The sequence below is a fragment of the Rattus norvegicus genome, chromosome 20 (genome assembly GCF_021556685.1).
Source record: "Rattus norvegicus strain SHRSP/BbbUtx chromosome 20, alternate assembly SHRSP_T2T, whole genome shotgun sequence".
Classification (NCBI taxonomy): domain Eukaryota; kingdom Metazoa; phylum Chordata; class Mammalia; order Rodentia; family Muridae; genus Rattus; species Rattus norvegicus.
In genome coordinates, this window is record NC_141553.1 from 41,430,590 (window position 1) to 41,456,786 (window position 26,197).

General features: G+C 40.1%; 1 protein-coding gene and 1 long non-coding RNA gene across 10 annotated transcripts in view; both read right to left on the reverse strand.

Moving 5' to 3' along the window:
* Window positions 1-26,197, reverse strand: part of Nt5dc1 (5'-nucleotidase domain containing 1) — a 102,885-nt gene that overhangs the window by 49,166 nt on the left and 27,522 nt on the right. For 2 of the 9 annotated variants that reach the window (XM_087597208.1, XM_087597207.1), the window contains exons 7-8: window positions 9,580-9,620; window positions 8,217-9,068 (exon numbers count right to left, since the gene is read on the reverse strand). In XM_087597208.1, the coding sequence (XP_087453334.1) occupies window positions 8,988-9,068; window positions 9,580-9,620 (122 nt within the window). In that variant the 3' untranslated portion in view covers window positions 8,217-8,987. 9 annotated transcript variants of the gene reach the window in all.
* LOC147998703 (uncharacterized) lies at window positions 216-4,566 on the reverse strand. The gene is made up of 2 exons (XR_015645238.1): window positions 4,517-4,566; window positions 216-1,803 (listed from the first exon to the last, which is right to left on the reverse strand). It is a non-coding gene; the product is annotated as an uncharacterized LOC147998703 (long non-coding RNA).

The window sequence follows — 26,197 nt, forward strand, 5'->3', positions numbered from 1 at the left end:
TGGCTTGGAAAGTTCCCAAACTACATATGTGCTACATACACATTTGCGAAGTCCTGAGAAGACCAAGGAAGACAAAGATAATCAATGATATTAATGTGCAGCATAGTAGAAACAGACTACATAAATTAGTAGTCTGGGAAAAACAGATTACGGTTTTAAAACAACTAGACAAGCCATGTGTGGGCTTTGTCAATAAGCACACAGAACTAGAAGAGAGTGTAAAAACAGAAATATAATTTTTTAAAACAAACATTTATCAGTGTGTGTGTGTGTGTGTGTGTGTAAAATAACAAGAAAAAGAGGCCATGAATTTGAAAGAGGGCTAAGGTGGTGCATGGGAAGGTAGAAGGGAGGAAAGAAAAGAAGGAAATCATTATTTTATAATTACAAAATATAAAAAAAGTTAAATAATTCATATTGCAATTTTTCACATTTCAGTTGAGTTAAATATCATCTCCATTTAACACAGCTTCACAGTTCTGTGAGGTAATTAATGGGCTATCAGGTGTAGTGGCATCTTCCTCTAATCCTAGCACTTGGGTGGCAGAAGTAAGTGGATCTCTGGAGTTTGAGGCAGCATGGTTTACACAGTCATTTCTAGCACAGCCAGAGCAACATAATAAATCATTGTCAGGCCCTGAATGTAAGTATGGTCTACATTCAAATGAATTAAAACAATGGTGAAAAGTCAGGGCTAAGAAAAAAGGAGAGATTATTCTAAAATACTTTAATTTCATCACATGAAATTCTACAGTTAAGTGAAGCTGACTTGATGTATTTTTTAATTTTAAAACGTTTTCACCATGTGCTTCATGATGCTGTTACATATGTGCATTTTTATACTAGTATATAATACAAATTAAGCTAATTTCCCATATACGCCGGACACTCCTTTCTCTCTGTTCCTCTTCTATTATTGCTTTTGCTATTCTAGACATTTTTACTTCTACCTTCACATCATACATTCATGCATGCCAAGGACTAGCCTCAACTTTATCCCATGAACCAGCATTCCATGATCCCAGTCACCTGATTCTTAGAAAAACAGCAAACATATTTTTTTAACATTGCAAATGAATTCAGAGACTTGCCTGCCTTTGTAAGCACAGATATTAAGTTTAGTTGAGTGACATGCTGTCCTGAAATTACGATTCCTATCATGCTTGGGCCTAGGCCTATAGTCACCTGGGTCCCAAGCTGACCTTGAACTGAGGAATACGCCTGTCTTTGTAAGCACAAACAATAAACTTAGCTGGGCATGAACTTGCCCTGTGATCACCACTCAAGCTGGCTCTTAGTGCAGTTGCCTTTGTTCTTTTAGGTCTGTGAAGCCTCTCATATATCTCATATTACATCCTTATATTTTGCATAGTTGAGAAATTATATATTCCTGAACTCATGTTTTCAGAGTTCTTTCCCACAGCTTTAAGGGCTGTCCTGAAGGTCTCAGCATTTTGCTGAGACATTAGACACACCCTCGCCTTCCAAACTGCTGCCTGGTTATCATGGAGTCATTAAGTTTGGCAGAGAGGACATTCCCCGGAAGGAGGAACATAAAGCAAACTATACAAACAAGCGTTTCCCCAGCAGCCATCAGCACGTGTGGAGGTCTATGCCCTGCTGGCTCTGTTCCAGGTCAGGAAACCATGTCACACTGTCCCTTCCACATGGCCATGCGGATGCGGGGCAAGCATGAGTTATGTGTCTTTTATATAAAGCTGGGAGGCACAGACTCCCTCATTACGGTTCTTTCCAGTTGTATCCATCCTTTTGCTGAGAATGTAGCTTCTTTCTTCTTTCTGGCTGAAAAAAAAATCCATTGCATATGTGTTTTGATTTTCTTATTATTCCTCGGTTGCCATCTTTGGTGAATAAGCACACAGAAAGATACATACTACATAGTCTCACACATAAGTTAATGTTAGCAAAAGCTGCTCTCAAAGGGAGCAATAGGAAGAGGATTAAAAGAGATGGGCAGAGAATGCTTTAACAGGTAAAAGGTGGGGGGGGCGGCAGGTTGGGGATTTAGTTCAGTGGTAGAGCGCTTGCCTAGCAAGCGCAAGGCCCTGGGTTCAGTCCCCAGCTCCGAAAAAAAAGAAAAAAGAAAAAAAAAACATAAACAAAAAAACCCCAAAAAAACAGGTAAATCACGGTGTAGTGGGACGGAAGCAACAACTTGTACCATAAGATGGTAAATGTCTGCCATGATAGACACAGTGAAGAATTTCCTTTGATCTTTGCACAGTATATGTGTCGAAAAGAGCTGTGTATGCAGCATAAATATGTACAATTCTAAGAGTCAATTAAAAACACAATTATGTTCTGCTTATTGCCTTTGAAGGACAGAAATATTCGAGCTAATTTTACAAATGCTTTGGATACCAAGTCTCTCACTTCTGATGCATGAAAGTCATGGGTCACGGTACAAGGTGATAAATGCTTAGTCAAAGGGAACTACATTCTCTGGCTGGCGCAACTGTGATTTAATATTCTTGAATGCAACCATTTTCTCATTCATCTTTGTAGTTCTACAGCAAGCCTAGTACATAACGATCCTAGCACATTCAGACTCCAAAGCACATTTAATGAATAACATTCAGATAGGAAAGAAAGGCTCAACCAATAAAAGAAAAAAATCTCAGTTCAAGATTGGAACCACAAATGCATTTCATTTCATCTTTAAAAGATGCTATTCTTATCATGTATGTGTGTGAGCCCATGACTGTGTGTCTGTGTGTGTGTGTGTGTGTGTGTGTGTGTGTGTGTGTGCGCGCGCGCGCACGTTTCATGTGTGGTGGTACCTTCTTCCTTCACAAGAGCTCTACAGGGCAAGGGTCTTTACCCACAGAGCCCAAGTGCTTTTGTCTTCTACAGGAAGCACCCAAGGAAGCTGGCTGCAGGGAGTTACTTATCTGTCACACACTCTAACTACTGGATACAAATGAAGATACTGTGGACTCAGTAGGAAGCTGGAAGGTTAGCTCATATCTGTAGTCCCACCACCTGGGAGGCTGGGCTAGGAACATTCTGTCAGTTCCAGGCCATCCTGAGATTGTTTCAAAAGACATCAGCAAAAATTAGAATCTGGCATGGATTTGGACTATAACTGAACTATTTTCCAAATGAATGTTCTGTATTTATTCAGGGAGGTAAGGATATTAGTGATTGGTATTCTCCAGGGAGCATAGAAAATACATAGGCTGAAACTGTAGACAAGGATTAAGTAAGTTGGTAAATTAACTCTTCATGATGTTAAAAAAGGCTATGATGAAGTAATAACTCAAAAAGTCATCACTGGTATCCTGGCATTTGGGGTGCTTGGTACATTCTAACCAGTGTATAACATGGGACAAAGGAAAGTCCAGGACAGTGATCAGTGTGTGACAGTAATCACACACAGATGAACTGTCAAGTAAACAGGAGGAAGCATGTAAGAAGTCAATAGGACTGAAGATTTCATATATGCCTTTTTTCTCTGTATACAATGAAATCGGGTTTTTCTGATTCTTTGCTATGAGTACATACACAGCTGGGTTAGTTTTTAAAGACAATAATGTAGAATGAAACCAATAAAACTACAAAACAGTCACACGTCAGTCATCCACTTAAAAGTGGCATTGACGCCAGGAGACAGTGCAGCATAAGGAGCCATCCGTCTGAGGAAACTGGCAGGCATAGCTGGCTAGTCGGCAGATATATAATGCAATTTCCCCTTTTAAAACAGAAACATCCTTTGGACCTAATAATTAAAAGCACTCAAGACTTGTTTTCAACCATCCCTACTAACTGTGCCAAGGGGTCAATCATTCCATCCTTATAGTAACGCATGGGACCAAACGTGAGAGTTCCCCATCCCCAGCCACGTCTCCAAGTCATTGGCCACTGGAAAACTGATTCTCTCCTGGAAGTGAATCAGTAGCCGGAATGTGATTTAGTAGGGCTTTGTATAAAAAGCACAAGGATCAGAAATCACTGTGGGTTCTGCAGTGGTAGATGGCTTGGACCCTCTCTGGGATTGCTGCTGTTAACATCCTTCTGATTGGAGAACAGAGGCACAGGGCAACACCAGGGGCGAAATTGTCACTTGCTAAAAGAGCAGCGGACAAGCGCGCAGGGACTCTCAGTGGATACAGGTAGGAGAGATTCATATGTGACAACTGGTACACAGACCACAATGTGACCAGATACAAAACGAAGCATAAATATTAGCTATGAGTATTTAAACAATTTCAGAGAAGAAACAGGATACATTGTTTTTTTAAGTGGAATACTTTTGTCTGTGTCTTGTAAGACTATTATCGTTGGGCCAGTTTGTCCTTATCAATGGTTAAATCATTTACTAGAGACATGTTTCTTCTGGACTGGAAGAGAAGTTGGTGTAGGTGATTGGAATGGGAGAGAGAAGGCATTGGTACAGCTACTTCTGGCATCACTGCCTGTACCATGAGTTCCAGACCACAGAGTAATTCAGCAGAGTAATCTGAATGTAACTACTGAGGCTAAGAAGAATTCTTACATTTTCAGAATTGCTTTCTTCTGAGTATGAAGTTGTCAAGATGTGTTTTTCTTAAAGAAAAAAAAGGGGGAGACACGTCAAAAAAAAGTGTAGATGAAAAATTTAAAACTACCTATAGAAATAGATGCCTTACATTTTTCTGAACCTTCTTGTAACTGATGATGCATTTAGGTTTTGCACCTTAATGCTCTTAGTAATCTAAAAGATATGAGAGACGAGGATGCCCGCCTTTCAGATGAGCCTCAGTACCTGCATCAGGACAGCAAGCCCCTCCTAGTCCCGTGATTTAGCTCCTGAGACTGATATGACGCCTGCCTCCCTCTCCATCTCCACAACTTCAACACTCTTCTTACAACAGCAATTCTTTCTGTCTTCTTTATTCCCTTGTTTATTTGGTTAAAAGAAAGAATTCCAAATTCTGGGAGGGCAGGAGTTGGTCTCCCTTAGTGCACTTTCTTCTTAGTCTCCAAAAGACGGATAACTAGAAGAAAACGCAAGTTCACACACACTTGATCCCCCACTGGACTCCAATCCTTTCAACAATGCATACTAATATCTTTTGAATTTAAAAGCTATTTGGTTTTAATACTTCAATATTAAATCTTGGCAGACATCCCTTTCCACAGTCTCAGCTCTTTGAGCCTGTCGCCACACTCTATCTACTGCCTGAGTTTCCAAGCCAACGGCAGCTGAACAATGAAAACCAGGTGGAGGCCCACAAGACTCTCTGTCTATGGCTCCATTACACACATTCATTTCATAAAGATTGTTCTCGAATAGCTGGACATTTAAAACCTGGTTGTTGGGCAACAGTTCATTCAAAAGAACTAACTTGAACTTGTTCCTAAACCAAATTGTTCAAGAGAGTAGATGAAGAGAATGGGGTGGGGTTGGTAGCTGAGAGTGGGAGCTGGGGGTAGGCGCAGGGCAAAAATCTATGGTGCCTATAGATTAGCCAAAAGTTAGTTAGCTTTTTTCTTGTCTTCTACACTCGCCCAAACAATCTAGATCACTGAGTCCAAGACTGTACACTCCACCCCCCACCCCTGCTAAAACACCACAATTTCCCTGTTCAGTGGAAGGGAGGTGATGCTGTACCATGAGTGTACCAGAGGCAAAAAGAAACAAAACAAAGCAAACCCCAGAATGAGGTTTGTGACAAGGAAGACAGGGCAGGCTCTCTTGCTGCAGAGACAGTGGCTCAGCCCTGCTCTTGTGGTTACGCACACGCCGTAGTCTAAGAAGGTACTAAGAACCGTGAAGAGGTGTGCTGGGAGGGGCTGCAGGTTAGAGGGAAGACGAAAAGCCTAGTTTTACTGCATCTGATATACTTTCTTCTATTTATAGATACATCTGACATCACTCTGAAATGAAATTATTATTGTCATGGTTGGTATATGCTTGGCCAGGGAGTGGCACTATTTGGAATTGTGACCCAATTGGAATATGTGTGTCACTGTGTACATGGGCTTTGAGACCCTCATCCTAGCTGCCTGGGAACCAGTAGTCTCCTAGCAGCTTTCAGATGAAGATGTAGAACACTCAGCTTCTCCTATACCAGGCCTGCCTAGATGTGCCATGTTCCCTCCTTGATGATAATGGACTGAACCTCTGAACCTCTGACCCTGTAAGCCAGCCCCAGTTAAAGGTTGTCCTTTATAAGACTTGCCTTGGTCATGGTGTCTGTTCACAGCAGTAAAACCCTAACTAAGACACTTAAGAAACAATGGCCTTTAAAGGCAAACCGTGGAAGCAGACACTGATCTTTAGTGTTATCCCATCTGATTTATCTCCTGTCTCTTTCATGATCATACTCATCTTTCTGGGCAACACTAAATTCCAATTATCTTCATGGAGACTTCCGCCATCCATGATCAGTTAACACTTAACCCCCCCCCCCCCACACACACACAGTACTCATGCTTCTTTTAAAGCACATCCCTTTCTACTTTGTACTCTACGCACCCTACAATTCTTTAATAATTATACTACAAAGTAGGAAATCATAATATAGCACCAAATCTTAAAAAAATCAATGTAGCATTTTTAAAACAAGCAAATAAAAATCAATGAAACAAACAGCCGGTTAAATGAGAAAGTTTTGACAGAACATCAGATAGAGCAAGAAGAAAAAAACAAACAAACCAAAAAAAAAAAAATACATAAATTGGAGAGCTAAACAAGGAGTGAAAGAGGAAAATACTTTACTATTTTTCTGAACAAGAAACGACAACAAACAGGATATCAATGATATTATACTTTTCCGACTATACAAAAACTGATCCTCAAACCAGTTCAAGAACTGTAAGCAACTATGTAGTAAGAGATTGGTGTGTATATATATATATATATATATATATATATATATATATATATATATATATGTATATATATATATGTATGTATGTATGTATGTATGTTTCATTACAGGAGGTAAAAGCTACTCTTGAACTTCATTGGAATGAATACAATTTCTTTCTAGCACATTCTCATTCCTGAGACCTTTCAATTTCTTCTATGTGCTCCCAGCATTTCTTGGTATATTTACCCATCCTCATTCTATTTTTATAAAAGAGCATCAGTGCATACATTTGTGAATCCTAAAGCTTTAAAACATATATCCGGGGAATCCTTACATTCTAGTACCTACAAAAAACTACTTTTTTTTCTGCATTTGATAACCATAGATTCCCTCTGCATAGGCACAAGGTGGTTTATTTACATAGCACTTCCTAGAAGAGTATGAACCTTGCTTTAATGCAGTGCCCCATGTAGTAGTGAATAACAATTATGTGTTATTTCATTGTTGAATTTGATAATTGATGGGCAAATGCATTTGGGATTTTTTTAATTGATTCAAAACTTTAAATGGTTTCTAATGCAACTTCATCTTTTTAAAGGACACTTCAAGCTTCTAAAATTGGCTTTAGAATAGTGTTTATTCTTAAGAGATATTTTTGAACAGATGATCATTCATTTTGGTCATCCAGAGGGTCTTCTAAAAGTGGCTGTTGCTAGTGAGAGAGGAGAACTACCCATGGGAAGTGCTAAAGGAGTTTATCATATATAGTAAGAGAGATTCTGTCTTTCATATTATCCCATGTTTAGAGCAGTTCAAAGAATTAAGGAAATTATGCAATATATGTTTATCCTTTAACCTCTAAAGCAGTGATTCTCAACTTGGGGGTCAAGACACTTTTGGCAAACCTCTATCTCTCAAAATATTTATATTATAATTCATAACAGTAGCAGAATTACAGTTATAAAGTAGCAACAAAAATAATTTTATGCTTGGGGGAGGTCACCATAACACGAGGAACCAAATATTAAAAACTCACAACATTAGGAAGGTAGAGAACCACTGTTCTAAAGATAAGAAAACTGTATAACCCTGAAAAACTCCCCAACGCCACATCATAGATAGCTGCCAACACAGGAAATTCATACATACCTGGCCAAGGACAAAACTAAGATATATTCTGTAAGCCCCATGAACAATGTAGTTGCTAAAGATTGCTTTCAGGCTTGAAAAATCCTGACTGTTGTTTTATGTTTATATTGCTTACTCAAGAAAAATTGTTATTTTATTTTCTAATTCATTACTTTTCCTCATCTCCAATGGATTACCACTAAGCTAAGGAACACAATACGGTATCTCTGGTAAGAAAAGAATGTTTTAAGAAATAATCCTGAGGCATAAACAAGTCAAATGTGGCTTTATTTTTAGACTTACAGATAAAACAAAACAGAGCCAATAAGGAATTATTTAATTCACAATCAGAAACACCATGGATTTCTCAGGGAGAACCTCTCCCTTCCATAATTAAATCAACCTGTAAATTTACCAAACAAACACATGAATGGTCAACTTTCAAACCGGTTAACACTGCCTCACTGTGTTAGCATCTTTTAAGAAAATACAAAGTTCTGTGTATTTTTCTAATTAGCATTTTGTAGGAGACTTAAGGTTACATGAACGAGCGTTCCAAAGTATGAACAGGATCACCTGTAGCAAAGAGACTAGGTGTTAGGTGATCTGCTCTTAGAGTTCAAGAAGAAAACAAAACAAAACAAAACCAAGCCAAGGCCATGTCTGCTCTGGAGAAGAAGGTGGGTCATGTGGGCAGTGCTAGGGACAGAAGGAAGGAGATCAAGGCTCAATGACAACACTTTAGTTTAGCTAAAATAGCACTTCTGTTTTTACTTTTTTTTTCAATATTACACGCTTACCACAATGTAATTTCAAAACTTCACATATTTTAATTAAATATCAACACTATCAATACATAGTCAAATATAACTGCTGAGCTTAGGACATGACTTAGACAGTAAAGTGGGGGACCTGACTTTGGATCCCTAACATACACGAAAGGCCCCAGCACAACCAGTCAAACATAACTGCTGAGCTTAGGAGATGAAACAGGCAGTAAAGCGCTGATCACACAAGCGGGAGGACCTGAATCTGGATCTCTCACACCTGCAGAAGGTCCCAGTGCAGGGCTGCATCCCTGTGAATGGCCTCGCTGAGCCAGTGAGCTCCAATACAGAGATCCTACCTCAAAACACGTGGGAGAGAATCATTAAGGAACGTACCTGAAGCTGACCCCTGACCCTTATGCACACATGTAGATGGGTACCTGTACACATACACACACATAGCTATGCAAACCTAATGTGTATGTGAATGTAGACACACACATATTTATATACACATCACATGCACATAAGCACAAGAAAGATATTAAACAAAACTGCTGGCCTGGGAAAAGACAAGACATACCATAAATCTGTGCTGAATGGGAAGCTATGCTTTAACACCGCCTTGCTCTATTATTTCAATGAGCACATTGTCAAAGTAAGTCTAGAAATAACCACTTTAGATACAGACATATTACATCCAATGATGCATACTGCATTTCACTTTACATAAAAAGGTCGCTGAAAAACATTTGGTGGTATGTCATATGGTCTACCCACGTAGCCAAACTGGTTTTCCTAAATTACATTTCTGTATTCATACCACCCACCAAATTCCACAGAGAAGACAGAGGAACAAGTCTCACTGTCAAGTCACAACGCTTCTCCATGGCGTTCCCCAGGTTCTCTGCAGAGAACACAGAAAGGAAAATCACTACTAATATGGAAGTCTTGACACTGAGTCACACAAAACTGCTCTTGGGTGTTTCTGACACCTGGAGATAAATGGTGATTCTACAGGGGGAAACCCAACAAAAAACTGAACAAAAATGGAGGCATATATCATCAAATATAACTGATGATCTGCCTGAAGGAAGACTGAAAAGATGATTAAAATAAGTGAATCTTCTCACCTGACAACTAAGGTCAGAGCCTCAATAGGCCTATATTCACTCAAGCTGTTGGTGAAAATTTTAGCGCTTATGGTTACGGATACCCTGCAAGGACATGTTTTAAATGTACTAACCTTCACGTATAATAAATCTCATAAATGGAGCTGAAAGCATGCAAGGTCATAATTTGGGTTTGGATGAATTTTTAAGAAACAATTCTTAATTTTAAATAACTGCTACTCAATACTATTTATACATCTACGTTTTTATGGAGCTATACGTGCATAACCATGTATGTTTATGTATATACAAAGATACATTCATTGTTTGCAAGTGTAAAAATATATTGCTTGATGCCATGCACAGAATTACTTTGGGCAACCTTCCTTTTCCAAAGCAATGCAGTTCAGCCACCTAGTGGTAAAGCACAAAGCAACATTTTTCTTTTTTACTGTGTGGTGGTCCAGCTGGTTTAAATCTGCTATTTCTTTCCTATGGTGAACTCACAGAACACAACAGCAGCAACGAAAATCCTGATGGATTTTCTTTAAAAAAAAATCATGTTTAAATACGAACGTAGCCAAGCATTCAGTTCAGACTAATTTTCCATTATACTTTAGTGAGCTGTGTGTTTATAAAGCAACTCACCAAAATTCCAATTCCTTGACAAGGAACTAGATAGATTTGGCACCAAACTTGCCACAACAAGCTCTAAGTTACAAGGAATACTGCCTACAGGGCATGGGACTAGACGTACAAAAGCCAGGGAACGGAAAGGTGCCATGGAGAGCTGGGAAACCCAGAGAGGCTGGGAAACACACCAGTAACTATCAAGAGTAGCAATCTTAGCCCTTCTTGCCTGTCAGGCTAAGAACTCTCATGCCTATCGCTATGGTGTTATTTTCAAGTTCATTAGGTCCACATGAGCCCTCTCTGGACTTCGCACATACAAATGAGCACCTAAAGACCAATGGACATTTCCAACTCTGCACACATTCAAACATATAACTGTCATCTCTGAAAGTTCTACTCACTTTTCTCATTCTCTACATTAGCAATCTTCAAATGATCCAACTGCGAATCTCAATGCCACTCCCTCAGTCTCCCACTCCAATCAGAACACTCGACACGGTATCGTCTACCTTCCTGATTCTATTCTGGAAAGGCCTAACTAACTTCTTTTGACTCTCCATGACTCCTGAGTGTAGCTATGGAGTATCTTTCATCGGGTTAACTGCAATAGTGTTCTGACTGCCAGCTCTCTGCATCTACTGAGTTTCAAACAGTAAATTTGGAAAAAAGGCTCGGGAACAGAGGTGAGCGATTCTAGGAAGAGGCTACATGAGAAGAAAGCAAGGAAAGACGTTGTTAAAGAAGTTAAGCCAAGATGGGAAGGAGAACTGCAGATGTATGACGTTCAGGGATACCAGAGCAAGAGGAAGCTCAAGGCTAGCAGTGAGCAGAGAAGAGAGGGATAGGCGACAAGATTCATGAAGTTAGGTGTTTACAAAAATGACAGCATGACCAAAGGAAATGGAGAAGCTCGGGGCAATCTGTGCAGAATGGCTGTGAAGGGCGGGAGGCCAGGGGAAGAGAGGGAATCTTGGGACTGTAGGCATTCAAAGGTCAAATAAAGATCTGGTAAAGAACAGATGGCGCCTGAGTCTTGGGAGGGCTTCACGGGGATGAACCTAGTACACAGGCACCAGACTAGCTGATGTTTCTTTGAATTCTGAAACAAAAGGCAAAGAGATGCATGTCAGGAAGTTAAGAGGACAGTGTACAAGTGCTGGAGGTTAAATGGTGAAGGAAACAGAACACTTGGGATCTGGGGAGAGAGCTCAGCTGGCAGAGGGTTGCCAGGAAAGCATGAGGACCAGAGTTTGAACCTAGAGAGAATAAGCCAAGCATGCGGGTGCACACCAACAATCCCAGTGCCGGGAAACAGAGACAAGTAGATGCTTGGAGTTGCTTGTCTCGAAAATCAAGGCGAATGACTCTTGAGTAATGAGGCCTGCCATTGATTGACCTCTAGCCTCCAAACCTGTACACACACGAACATGCATCACACACACACACACACACACACACACACACACACACACACACACCCCACTAAACCAACCAACCAACCACCACCACCACGGAAACACCCAAACTAATATATTACTATGTCCATCTTCAAAATATTAATTAAAATACTTGTCAAGGGTGCTGAGGAGATGGCTCAGTGGATAGACTGTTTCCTCTGCAGGCCTGGGTACCCAAGTTCCAAACCCCAGCATCCACATAAAAATACCAACGATGATGTTGCTGCACATGAAGCTAACTCCAACACAGGGAGTGGAAAAGGGTGGATCAGCTGGTCAGCCAGCCTAGCAGAAATGGCAAGCTTCCAGCTCAGCGAGAGACCCTTTCTCAGGGCATTAAGGCAGAGGAAGATCTCTAGCAGCTTGTTGTGGTCTCCAATCCAACATGCATACACACAGGTCTTCATGTGCACACACCTCCCCATTTACACAAAGATCTTAATTGTTATTAGATAGAGAAAACACAAGCAGCTCCTATAACTCTCAACTCTCTACATTCACCGCCAATTCTGAAGCTTCCATTAGCTTACATGCATTTCTGTTGTCAGTGGCAAAGTAAAATAAAAAGGAAGACAGTCTGTCCTCATCTCAAAAATTTCCATGTCTCTCCTTTGGAAGGAGAAGTGTACCAGACTCAAGCAGGTCACTGTAATCCTGCACCTTAGTCAAGGGAAGTGCCTTAGCAAAATAAAATTGCTGTTTTTAATAAAGTTGGCACCAACTACTCTCCTAATAACACGTCTTCATAAAGGGTTACAAGCCAAAATAAGCACTGTGGTGTTCCAGAAACAAAAGAATTTTTGATGATACAAAGCTGTTAGTTCAGAAACCTCCTAACGATTGAGAAAAGAGTCGCAGCTCTTCACTCACTGGGGAGAACTCTTTAGTCGCTGCTTGATTTTATACTTAAAGTATATTTGTTGTGGGAATGCAAGTCGGTATTTGATATGGATGAGTTAAAATCGATGTCTTACCTATAACTGGAAAGTAAGAACATAAAGTACATTTTCAATCATACGTCTGTAGACCTAACTCTAAAGTCAGTGGCACATAATTGCATTTTTACACATTACATGATCTTACTTTTCTCAACAGAATTCTAAAAGTGTACAACAGATAGCAGATAGATTACTATACTGAGTAACCTTATGCTAATGAACTTAAACAAGGAATGGTATGTAAGTGCTCAAAACATCTGAATAAATAATGAAATAAATGGAATAAAATTTTTGTCTACGAGTATTTTTAGCCAAATGATCACCTAATGCAGTGTTTTTCAACCTTCTTAATGCTGTGACCCTTTAATATAGTTCCTCATGTCATAGTGACCCCACCCATAAAATTCTCCTTGCTACTTTATAACTGCAATTTTGATATTGTTTTGAATAATAATGTGAATATCTGTGTTTTCTGATAATCTTAGCCAACCTATATGAAAAGGTCACTTGACCCCCAAATGGGTCATGACGTACAAAGTTAAGAACTTCGACTTAGGATGTCAAAACCAGTGTAAAAAAAAAAAAGATTTACTTCCTTTGTAATTTATTTTGAAAAGAAAGTATCTAAGAAAAACATAGATTGTATTCACATCCCTATGTGATTCGTGAAGAATGTCATGCTCATGAGAAAGTCAGAGCCTTTGAAGATGAGGCACAAGTCAAGAAATGGGCCATACAGGCAATGTTGCGGAAACCGAAGCTGGGATGCCCATCTTTGCCTGAGGCAAAAGGAGGCTGATCAGGTTGAAAATACTGTAATTAGGAACTGTAAATTTTAATCCCTGAGTGAATTCAGAAACTTATATGAACATGGAGATATTAAGATTTCAACCTACAAAGTAACACTTTCAAACACTATAATGTCTTCAAATGCCATCATATTATTCTCTTATTCATTAAGCCATAAAACTACATAGCATGACATAGTTCTGATTATAAATCTAAAGACACACCTAAATCAAGTTAGGTAATGTTCAAAATGAATATTGTAAATATTACACAGAAATTCAAGTATTATTCCCAAGCAAACACTTGACAATCACTAGGTATACAATACACCGAGTCTCTCCAGATTTACAACAGATACCATGTTAAAGATACAATGTCAGGGGGTTGGGGATTTAGCTCAGTGGTAGAGCGCTTGCCTAGGAAGCACAAGGCCCTGGGTTCGGTCCCCAGCTCCGAAAAAAAGAACCAAAAAAAAAAAAAAAAAAAAGATACAATGTCAGACAGTAACAAGAGCAAACAATGTAAAATCAGAACACCCTTACCCGATACTGTTCTACTAATGCTTCAGTCTGTGAAGACAAGGTAAGGACCTAAGAGCAACTCCTTTCCTTTTAGCCTCATCTTCCAGCCTTTTCCAGTGCATGTCTCTTCTAAGATACCATCCTCTTAACTCAGGGATTCCCTCTGTACGTTCTCCATATTGTAGCCAGAAGATTTAAAAACAAAAAAACAACAAACAAACAAACCCCCCCAAACAACCAAAACTCTTCTAATCAGGTCACTCTTGTGAAAAACTCACTTACATTCAGCCAGATAGTATTTTTAAAAAGAGTAGTCTCTCTACCAGGCCTAACAAAACTGTCCCTTGTAGCTTGTACTGTCTGGGCTTAAATGCACAAGGCCCACAAGCCTTTTTTCAAGTCCTTCAAAACAGCTTAGACAATCACTGAGGAGAGCCATCAGAGGGAATAAAGGAATAATATTATAATTCCTTCGGCTGTAGCTGGGAGTAGAACAGGAAGGGACACTGAACACAACGTAAAAGCCAGGAGTTTAAATAAATTCTGAGTCTCTGTGCAAGTCAAACACCATCTAAGTTTTTCTTCTTTATAAAAAAAGGCCTCTGTTTGACCCTTCGCGAGGCTCTTTCACGGATAACTTTACTTGTAGACGTCACACCCACAGCATTTCCTCAGTCTCCACTCTGATTTGGCAAATCAAGAGTTTCAACTTGTTCCTTTTCGACTCTGTTTCCGCACCAGGCATTTAGACTCTTGTGGAAAATAACCCATTCTCCAAAGCCTAGAGTCCCATGACAGCTGTCCTTTGGTTCACCTTCGTTAAAACCAGCAGTGATACGCTCGCCTCTCTGTTTTGGAAAGCTCCATCCCGGACTCCACTTATTTACCCTATTAAAGCAGCCTGGACTAGTTCAAGTTAGGTTAGCACTGGCATGGAAATAATTTAGAAGACTCTAATCCTAAAAAGGCAGGGTCAACCCAATGTCTATTCGAACTTCCTGTCGCACACAGTGGGAAGAGGCACAAGGTTAGTGCATTAACATAGCTGGAAAACTGCAGTGATGAAAACATTCTTATGCTATTAATTATAGAAAAGCTCTTCATTTAAATTTAAAATTCTGTTGAGTTTGCTAATAATATCATCTCTACCTTCAAATTGTGAACCAAATGTATAATTAACCTAAATATCCTGCCAGGTAAAACACACTTCTGAGAGCCTTCTTTACTTACTGTCCACAGTGTTTGTCTATGGGTTACACACCTGCCCTAAAGCCAGAAAAAAATCTGAGAAACGTGGAAAGTGAGTTAAGAACCCAAAGGTCAAGTCAAGTCCGGGAAGTGTGGTCGCTGCCCAGCCCTGAGTTCAGTGTCTTCAGCAGCAGAGACTGTGGACTGGCCACCTAAGTGGAAGCTGTAACCTCAACACAAATGGCTGTGGGCATAGACCATACTGCACTTGATACAATCCTTACATGATAAAGACTGGTATATGACAAAGAATAAGAACTCCTCCCGGTCCCGTCTCAGCTCACCCACATGCCCTCTTGAAAGGAAGAGTTAATAGAAGAAATGTTCCCTTGTATCTTATAGTTTCCTGCTATGACTTAACATATTCCTTAAAGTTTAGTATGATAGCTTGTGACTGTCCGGAAATGGTAACGTGACAATCTCTTCCTTAAGAGATAAGTAGGAATGGAGAAAGTTCTGCATTTTGAAAGTCGTCATTTCTTTTTCACCAACAATTTAATGTTAGTAATTTTATTTCTAGGATTTCACAGTGATGCTGAAAAGCCAACCATACTATCATAATTCACCTTTCCAAGCAAATGCATTCGGCAGCATTAGTAGTCACCAGTTATTTGTCCTCTATAATATAACATTTTGCAGAGGGTGAAATTTCACATAGTAAGAGGGATCATTTTTTATATATTATAGTATTTATAATCTAGCAAAATGTTTAAAGCTTATATACTATATAATTTCCCTATTGTATTAAACTTAAAAGGCACTGTATGGCTTCCTTGTCAATCAAATCTCAGCATATTTACTGACCCCACAAATATCTCAGCAGCACATCCTGGGTGAGTTCTTCTCTTCTGCATCTCTCTACTGACAATGAACATACTTAAAAACAAATGCAGTAATGGTAACAAAAAAGTGGCACACCGTACAGTCCACACCACTGTGAGGATTCAGGCCCCTATCATACATATCTTTGACTGAGGCAAGGAGAAAGAGCTGTATGTAAGTCATCAAAAGACAATGACACTGGATCACCATTCCTGGTAATGCAGTCTTAAACATAGTTGCTCCAAGGTCTGGCTGTAGACTATAACCTAGTTACTACTAACAACCTAGTTACTACTAACAACCTAGTTACTACTAACAACCTAGTTACTACTAACAAACAACCTAGTTACTACCAATAACCTAGTTACGACTTTATTGGAAGCCAAAGTTAATATAAATACATACAAATATTTGAGTTCTAAACTTGGAGTCTTATTTAGGCAATACAGAAAACCAGAACAAACAAGCTTAATAAACAAATAAATATATTTAGCAGCTTGGTATATATGAAGAAAACTGATGTCCTCCTTAAAGTTCACATGCTAATAGTACAAGAATATACTTGTTTATGCGTTTTCTATCATGACAAGAATTGCTGTTACATAAGGCCAAGTATTTAAAGGAAAATGGCTGACTGAACTAATACACAAGCATTACGTATTACTGACATAACACAAACGGCCATATGCACCTGGCAATGAGTGTAAAAAGTCATGATAAAAACCATCTCTTGATGATGATGATAAAAAGGTTCTAATCTCTGCTTACAAATTTTGATCAAATTGTCAAAAGCCTTGAGACATTCCATGCAGACTTCCCCTTTTACAAGAGGTCACCTAATAATGATAGGTTATAAGCTGTTAGAGAAAAAATGTCAACTGGCACTACTGGAGCTGCTGCAATTAATAACATTTAGGATTCATCTTTTTATATGATTGTAATAAAACACATTTCTATAGTGGACTTTATTGAATAACTGATCTCTTAAGCTTATCCATTAAGTGATCAGTTGTCTTAATATTATATACCAAACACCAAAATATGCAGCACATCCAGATGCTGAATTACCAGAAAGAAAAACTGATGATGCTCAACTCAAGTTCTTTCAAGTCCATGATGGTGTGAAGGCAAAGGCATCGAGTACAAAACGCAACTTGAATTCTTCTCTTTACCTAGGCTTGGGACATATGAGATGGGACTGTCAGTGTACAGTCAGAATATCAAAAGGAGAAACTACTATGTATTACAAGGTGATGCTATGCTCTTTGGGAGGCTAAGAATACTAAATATATTTGGGCGCTGAAAGATGGCTCAGTGGGTAAAAGATTTCCCAGGAAAGCCTGATAGTCTGGATGTAATGCTCCAAATCCACATAAAAATGCAGAATACACTGGTGCACGTTGGTTATCCAGGTACCCCAGGACTGCCGCTCAGAAAGCTTGCAGACCAGCTAGAATCTACCTAAAAACAAGGTGGAAGGAACCAACTTAGGAAGGTAGTCTTCTTACTTCCACCCATGAGGCATGCCACATGTATGCATGTACACACATCATCGTCATCCATGATCATCATGATCATGATCATGACCATCATCATCACAACAACAATACTATTGTAGAATATACTTGAGGTTTATGATATTTTCAACTTATGCTAAGTTTATTGGTTGAGTTGTAGTCCTTTGGTAAGTTGAAAAGAATCTATGTATTCAATAGATTATTTTCGACTTTCTTAAAAAGGAAGAAAAGTCTATCATCTTTGTTAACATGGTCAAACCTGGAGGACACCATGTTGAATAACATAAACCACACAAAGACAGAGATTGCATAATGTCATTTAGGGATGGAACTTAAGGATTCAGAAACAGAGCACAATGGAAGCTCGTAGTGCCTGGGAGGCAGGGAATGGAGAGAGTGTAGACCAAAGGGAACAGAGCTGTAAATATGCAGGATAAGAAGGTTCCAGAGATTTAATGACCATGGCTATCAGCACTTTATATGTTTGGCCCATGACATCTGTAGATTCAGCTGTGAGTCAAAACATTTCAGGAAACTGTGTCTGCAGTAGATACTATAAACTGTGTTTTTCTGTCTCGTTATTCTTTAAATGAGATTTATAGCAATTATCACATAACATTTACATAGTAGGCATTTTAAGAAGTATAGAGATGACTAAACAACATATATGAGAAAGAGATCTGGCTCCGTGGTAGAATGTGTGTTTGGTATACATGAGACCCTGGCTTTGAAATCTAGAAACAGCCTCCACCCCTATGCATGGATATATATATATATATATATATACCCTAGAAGGGCACTCACACATCATATACAAATCTTATGAAAGAGATCTGAGCATCTGTAGATTCTTGTGTGGGGGAAGTGGCTACTAAGTAGATATTTCAAAATATACTGAGATTCTAAGCTATACTAACAAAGTCGACTTGAAGTGTTCTCACCACATTCACAGATAACATTAACTATATGATATATACATGTTTTACATCTCAATAGTGCTGGAATTTTTTAAAAGAGAGTTATTAGTGAAAGTATGACCAGGTATAGGTATACTGATCTACTGGTTAAATGCCCTAATGCATTTCAATAGTAGTTTTGTTCATTTGAAGTAAAGTATAAGAAAGTCAAGAATCTGTCAGGCATGGTGGCATATGCTGTTAAATCCAGCACTTGGTAGGCAGAGTCCAGTGAATCTCTGAGTTTGAGACTAGTCTACAGAGTGAGTTCCAGGACTGCTGAGGCTACCTAGAGAAATCCCGTCTCAAAAACCAAACTAAAACAATCAACCTATCCCCCAAAAGAGGCAAAATCCTATCTGAGTATAGCTTGTAAACAGTCCCTCGGAAAGAGAAGTTACATTATCCACTAACAGATGGGATGGCCCGTTACCTAAGATTTTAAGGGGAGAAGCACTCAAAGCCACAGCTTCCCTGGCTGGTACACAAACAGCACTAACTGCTCGTCCTTGCTTCTCCAGATTTGCATTTTAATGTCTATCTTTCATTAAAAATGACTCTGAATGTCATTCATCTTAGTTAAAAGACTAATATTCTAAACCATCCACTATAGACTCACTTCACAACTAATAATATCTCCTGCCTTTGAACGTCATGCACTCCCCACAGACAAGGAGCTGTGAGCCCAGAAGGATCAAATGCTGCTGGGAATCTTGGGAATCGTACCTTAACTGCACCAGGACACGGAACGCCTCAATGCCCCAAGCAAATGAGATTAAGGATGGATGGAAAAAAGGGGGGGGGATGAAGTACAGCCACGACTAAAAGGTTATTTGTTAATCTTTATTGGTAGTGAGGTTTCTGAGACATTTACAGAAATCCCATTCCTATCAAAGACTTGAGCTTCATGCTTTGTGTGGACATGTGTGTGTGTGTGTACATGTGCATATGGAAGCCAGAGGTCCATGTTGGCTGTTTTCCTCAATCACCTTCCACCTTAGTTCTCTGAGATAGCACCTCTCACTGAACCTGCAGCCATTTTGCTAGCCTTTGCTATGCTGGCTAATCTGGCTGGCCAGCAAGCCCCAGGGATCCTCATTCCTCCTGAGCACCAGGAAAACAGACCACTTCAGGCTTTTTAAGTGAGTGCTGGAAGTTAGACTTCCTCAGGCCTTGTCTGAGCTATCTCTCTGGCCACTGAGTTCCTTCCTTTCCTTGTCTTTATTTCTTTTCTGGACTCTGTTTTAGCTCCCAACTTCCACCAACCCTCTTACATCTAAGTCCCCATCATTATTAGCTGATCATGAACTGCCACCTAACAGGAATCTGAGGGGCAGTCTTATTACTTATTTGTGAAAACAGCTCTCCAAGCAGCTGTTGCCACTTATAATCCCACTATTTTAAGGTCTGACATCGTTGAACAGACTCTAATACAAAATAGCACTGTGCAAAAGACGCCACCTTTGAATGCCCACAACTGTGAGAGAAACTGCCTACACCCAGTAAATACTGAAATCTGGTTAAAGCTCTTAGTTCTTCTCTGGGAACACTGTGCCAGCATCACTCCTGAGCTGGGACTTTGTGGAGAAGAGTGCTCCAATAATGGCCAATCTTCCTTGAGTCACACTCAGCAGAGTGTATGTGTGATGACGAAACACCATATCATGATCTGGAAGGTGGGGTCACACAGGCAATGTCTGTGCAGTGCCCAAAGAGGTTGTGTTGGGTGTGACCTCTGGGAGATTACTGCCTATAGCTGGAGGTACCCTGGAGCTGTCTCAGGAGTGGAACGCAGCAGAAAGGCAAAGAACGAACAACTGGCAAACATTCGAGAAAACTGATCCTACCATTTATTCATATTTCACATCTCAAAGTATCTTATCAGTAAAATTTAGGGAAGACATGATTAGGCTATACCCTGTTCACTATATCTCTGTTTTCTTGGTATCAAAAGTGCTGTGTTATTTCGACTTTCAAGGGACTAGAGATAATTGATAGGATTTCTAGAAGGTTCATTAGGGTAAAGTCACTATTGTCTCTGTGGCAGATTTTTATTTTCTTAGCTCTTTTATCTAAGTAGGGATTACCTTTCAAATGTGAACTACAGCAAGCAGGTGTTTATGGATTTACCAGTGAGGAAATCAGAAGCAAGAAGACCAGGTAACTCTGAGTGAATTAACGGACCAGAGGCTGCAGGAAAGGTTTTCAGCTGAAGCAGTGGTTCTCAACCCTCCCTGATGCTGTGATCCTTTAGTACAGTTCCTCAAGTTGTGGTGACCCCCAACCATAACATTATTTTCATTGCTAGTACCGTTCATAAGTGCAATTTTGTTACTGTTAGGAATTGCAATGTAAATATCTGATGTGCAGAAGTGGGTTGAGACTCACAGGTTGAGAACGTCTGACCTTCAGGAGCCGAGGTGCGTTACCAGGCAACAAAGTTGTTTGTCTCTTGGCCTCAGCATTAAGGAAGTCTCTGAGATTACTTTGCAATGGGGAGAGTGTCCAGGCAGGATTTCTTGGTGGTTGTGTTGCCATGCAACGCCTATAGGTCTCAGGGACCAACAGATGTGTTGTGACCTATGGGCAGTCCTGCATTTTGTTCCCTGTAGTCCATGACTAAAGAATTGTTCTGAAGCATAACAAACACAGGACGCAGAGAGACAAATGGTGCCGCTGTATGACAGACATTGTGTGAGGAGAGTCTGGGTGGCTGTGAAGCCAGGGGGCAGCCTGAGGACTTGAGGTGAAGGGCCAGGAAGCTCTGTATTTTTAACTCAATCAAGCCACCATGGAAAGAAACTGATGTCACTTAGTGGCAGGTACAAAACCATGAGGGGCTTACCACAAATAATGCGGTGATTTAAGTGTAACAGAAAATAAAATAAAACATAAAGTCTTTGTTCAAAGTTCTAAAATGAGGCTTGCTCAGTGTCTTTTGACCTGACCTGAAGTTCCGGGAGGTTTTCGTAAACACCTGTTTTTATACATGAGCGTCTCTTTCCAAGCCCTCAGCAGCTATCTAACCACAAAACCATATTAGACTGTTTACACAAACAGATCATTCCCAGTGTTGACTCTGTCACAGCACCAACAAATGTCCCTTCACATTTTTTTAAAAAAGAGGAATGTGGCATGGCCCAGTGGCAGTGAAAACTGTGGATCCTCGAGGGCCCTAACTGAACTTCTGAGTGCATTTACCATTTCCACTGGGGAAAAGATGACGAAAGAGAGGAGTGGAACACCAGCATCCTGTTGAGAGAGGGACTGAAGCACAGGCTGAGTCACTGGCCCTTCCCTTCATCGGGTTCTGTCACCAGCACTGTTCCCTTCAGACACTAAACCCATACAAGACAGGCAAGCTAGTCTCTCCACCTAGTGAACGAAAATACCCACTCCACTTGACCTCTCCATTTCCTCCACAGCTTACAGTCTATAGAGAATCATAATGTTTGGAATCAAAGTGCTATAGACCTTAAAAGAAAGCTCTGAACATCAAGAGAATGACCTAAAGAAGCATCACTGAGGGGCAAAAACCATGTAAGCTCTCATCACTGAAGAGCAGTTCCCATTCCTAAGCACAGGGAAAAGGACCCAGAGACATGGCCTAAACCATGTACTCTACCTGTAAAATGCGAAAAACTACAACTACATCAAACTGTCGTTTTTAGCTCTAAGGTGGGTCAAGACCCAAACAGTCAATAACAAATAGTACGTTGTGTTTGTAAGGCTGTAAGTAAGCAGAAAAAGCACTTAAGGGAATATGTAGAATGGTCCAGTGTCCATGGAGGGGAATTTGATGCTGTCTGAGAAGATTGTGTACCTGTGTTTACATACTGAGCCATGAATCCAAATTTTAAGAGTCTTTTCCAAAGCTACCCAGACAAGAAAATTTGTATATACACAAAATTGATCACTGTAGAAGTATTTGTTTAACAAGAAAAATATAGATGACAAGAGATAATAAGCTAGACAATGGCAGAAAACACGTTGGTACATCCACACAGTGGAGTACTATGAAGCTGTAAAAAAGAGTCAAGATCATCACTGTGTGCATATGGGTTTCATGATAAACAATTACATAAAAAACAGATAAAATACAAGAAAGAGAAGATAAAGGAATGAATTGTTTACAAGAGGATAAGTTAGTTTTTAAAAGGGCCTAGAGAGACGGGGATAAAGTTTCTGCCTCTCGAGTATGAGGACCTGAATTTGGATTTCCCCACACCCTTATAAAAATCCAAGTGGGAGACACATGTCTAATTACAGCGTCTGTGTGTGAGTGGTGAGGCGAAAGGTTGGGCAGAGACAGGCAGGTAACTGAGGCTTGATCACCAGGGAGCTGCAGGCTCAGTGAAAGACCCTTTGCTCAAAACGCAAGATGGAGTAGCAGCAGAGGACACCGGGTGTGCACGCTGGCCTCTGCCTGCGCGCCTGGGTGATGAGAGACAGCAGGCGGTTAGTTGGGCCACTGGGTTTCCAGTGCCTTTAGCAATCTTTGCTTTACAGATGTGAGCTGGGAACTCAACACTGTGTGCGTGAGCTGAGCTCATTCTGGCTCCTGAAAGGGAAATCAGGGGGTTTTCTGTCTTTACCTTGGTCACCAGGAAATGGTGATGGTTGGCAGTGTCTAAGCCTTGGAATTCAGCCAACACAGGACTGCTGCCCTCATACCACATTCCACAAGAAATGGCAATTAATTGTAGGAAAGTTCGAAGCAAACGTAAAACAAGGCTACAGCAAAACAAACCCAACAGTGAACCGAGTGGTGCCACTGCTGGCTCCTCTTTACAGACTGTATCCCACGATAACCAAACAGTTGGCCCAGGCACGTTTTTCCTTCAGACAAATATTTTAACTGAGGAAATAAAGGAGGAATAATAAAAGTTACCCATATACCAGCATTTTAAAACCTATAATGAAATAATGAGACCAGGGTAATCGTCTGTGTCTAATAACCCCAGAGACAAACAGCTACTGAGGGCCTCCTGACAGACACCACACCCTCTTTTTAAAGTAGCCGAGTGTCCCTCTAAGAGAAGTGTTTTGCTTGTATGTGAATGCATGTATCTGATTATCACTCAAAATTATATGAGATTTGTGTATTTATACATGTTTATAGTATACATGCATGTGAATCTCTACTGATATATATATACATATATATATATATATATATATGAAAATATATGCTCATACACAAACACCTATGTCTCTGTAGGTATGTATTGTACCTAAGAGGTAAATAGGGGTTTTAATAAAAAAACAATTTGTGCTACACACCTTTAATTCCAGCACTCAGGAAGCAGAGGTAGGTGAATTTGAGACCAGCCTCATCTATAGAACAAGTTCCAGGACAGCAAGCCAGAGCTACACGAAAAGCCTGCCAACAACAACAACAACAACAACAACAACAACAAGAGGAAGAGGAAGAGGAAGAGAAGAAGAAGAAGAAGAAGAAGAAGAAGAAGAAGAAGAAGAAGAAGAAGAAGAAGAAGAAGAAGAAGAAGAAGAAGAAGAAGAGAAGGAGGAGGGGAGGGAAACGGAAAAAGACTGTTTTCTGCAGAAATCTACTAAGATATGAATAGATGAATTGGCACTATATATGTGATTTGTTTCAAATCTGGAGAGCTGGGGGTAGGTGAGAGCTGGGGGTAGGTGGAAGGGACACTGGGTGACTGTGACTTAAGACTAGGTGATGACTACCTACGTATTTACTGTAGCTATTCCCTGGTCATAAATAATTTCTCATTTTTCTATAATAAAATTTGAAGTATGAGCACAAATAACAAAATAGTAGAAAATTATTGAAGACACTATGGGACCACGCATTCCACCTCAGAGTCTATCATGGCAACTGCTGGGCTTTGGCACCTTAAAAAACTCCAAACACAAAGCAAACTGTGTCCTATCCCACAGTGCTGGAGCAGCAGGGAAAGGCTGAGGACCACTGCTGTAAACATCGCAAGGACAGGAAGGTGCATTATTCACACGGTGTTTACCCAGTGTCTAACATCTAAGAGGCATTCAAGAAATCTCGGGGGAATGAATGAATGAATGAATGACCCAGGGTACGGAATGGCAGCTACCTGCTACGTGTGCAAAGCCAGCAATTCATATTTGACATTGAAACCTTACTCACTTGAGAGGGCTGGGCCTTCAGGTTCATGCAGAATAAACTCCTTCATGAGACCACAGACCAGTCAGTCTGAACAGCTACAAGTAAACACCCAGAATAAAAATAGTTTTATACACACAATTAGGTGTGGGTGTGGCCAGCAAATACTCTGATTCTACAATCTGTTTTGGATAGGGCAGTGCTTCATAGCTTACAAAGCAAACGGTAGACAGAGCCTGTGTGCTGAAGTAAGCAATTATTTGCCAGAAGGGCTGAATACCCAGTCTGCCAGTAAGACCCCATGCTTTCCAAAGCTAGAGAACACAGACTGATACATGCACATGTATTTAACATATCCTCCAAAGAACAAGGAAGGCACACAACCCTTTTCTCTAGAGTATGGAATGAACTCTGATGATGGGGTGGTAGGGTATCTCAGGAAAAAAAAAAAGAATGGATTAGAATCCCCTAGTCCAAATGTTCTGTTGTGTTGATGAAAAGTCAGATGGGTGGAAATGCTAAGGAGGAAGTTCTGAAAATAGGAGGAGTGGTTATAGCTGGAGAAACTCTGCGGGGCCAGACTGCTGAGTCTACAGAGCTGAGACCTAGTTCCCTGATAGTCCACAGGAATGATACCCAACCATTCTCAAGTGTAGGCACAGCGTGGCTGTAACTATACACTGAATTACTAAAAGCATGTTTCTACAAAGCCTTCACCCTAGCTCGGAGCAGCAGCCAGGTTACCTCCTGCTTCAGAATGGTTTCCTAGGAGCCAGGTGTAAAAGAAGGCAGCTCTTCTCACCTTTTGTGGTTTCTCAGATGCAATGCAGTTTATAGTACTATAAAAACTATTTTTCCAAATATGCTTTATAAAAAATAAAATATAGACTATCAGCTCTCTGGTTCTCCTTATAATCTAAACTGATATAAAAACTATGCTGTGGATTGAGAGGTGCTTGGGCTACAAGGAAGGATCAGGCTAGCTCAGGTTATACACTAAGACCTTGACAAGGAAGCATCAGGCTAGCTCAGGTTATACACTAAGACCTTGACAAGGAAGCATCAGGCTAGCTCAGGTTATATACTAAGACCTTGACAAGGGAGCATCAGGCTAGCTAAGGTTATACACTAAGATCTGGACAAGCCAAAGCGAAACTTCTAAAACAGTTGTATATTACATATATTTGAACATTACATAGAAAGTTACATGATAATAGTTTTAAAAGTCTTTATGTGTAAGTGTGTATTCTTGTGTGCATGTATGTGTGCCTCATGCACACGATGCCAGAAGAGGTCAGAAAAAGGGGTTAGATCCCTAGGAACTGGTTGTGAGCCAGTACTCACCAAGAATCAAACCCAGGTCTTCTGGAAGA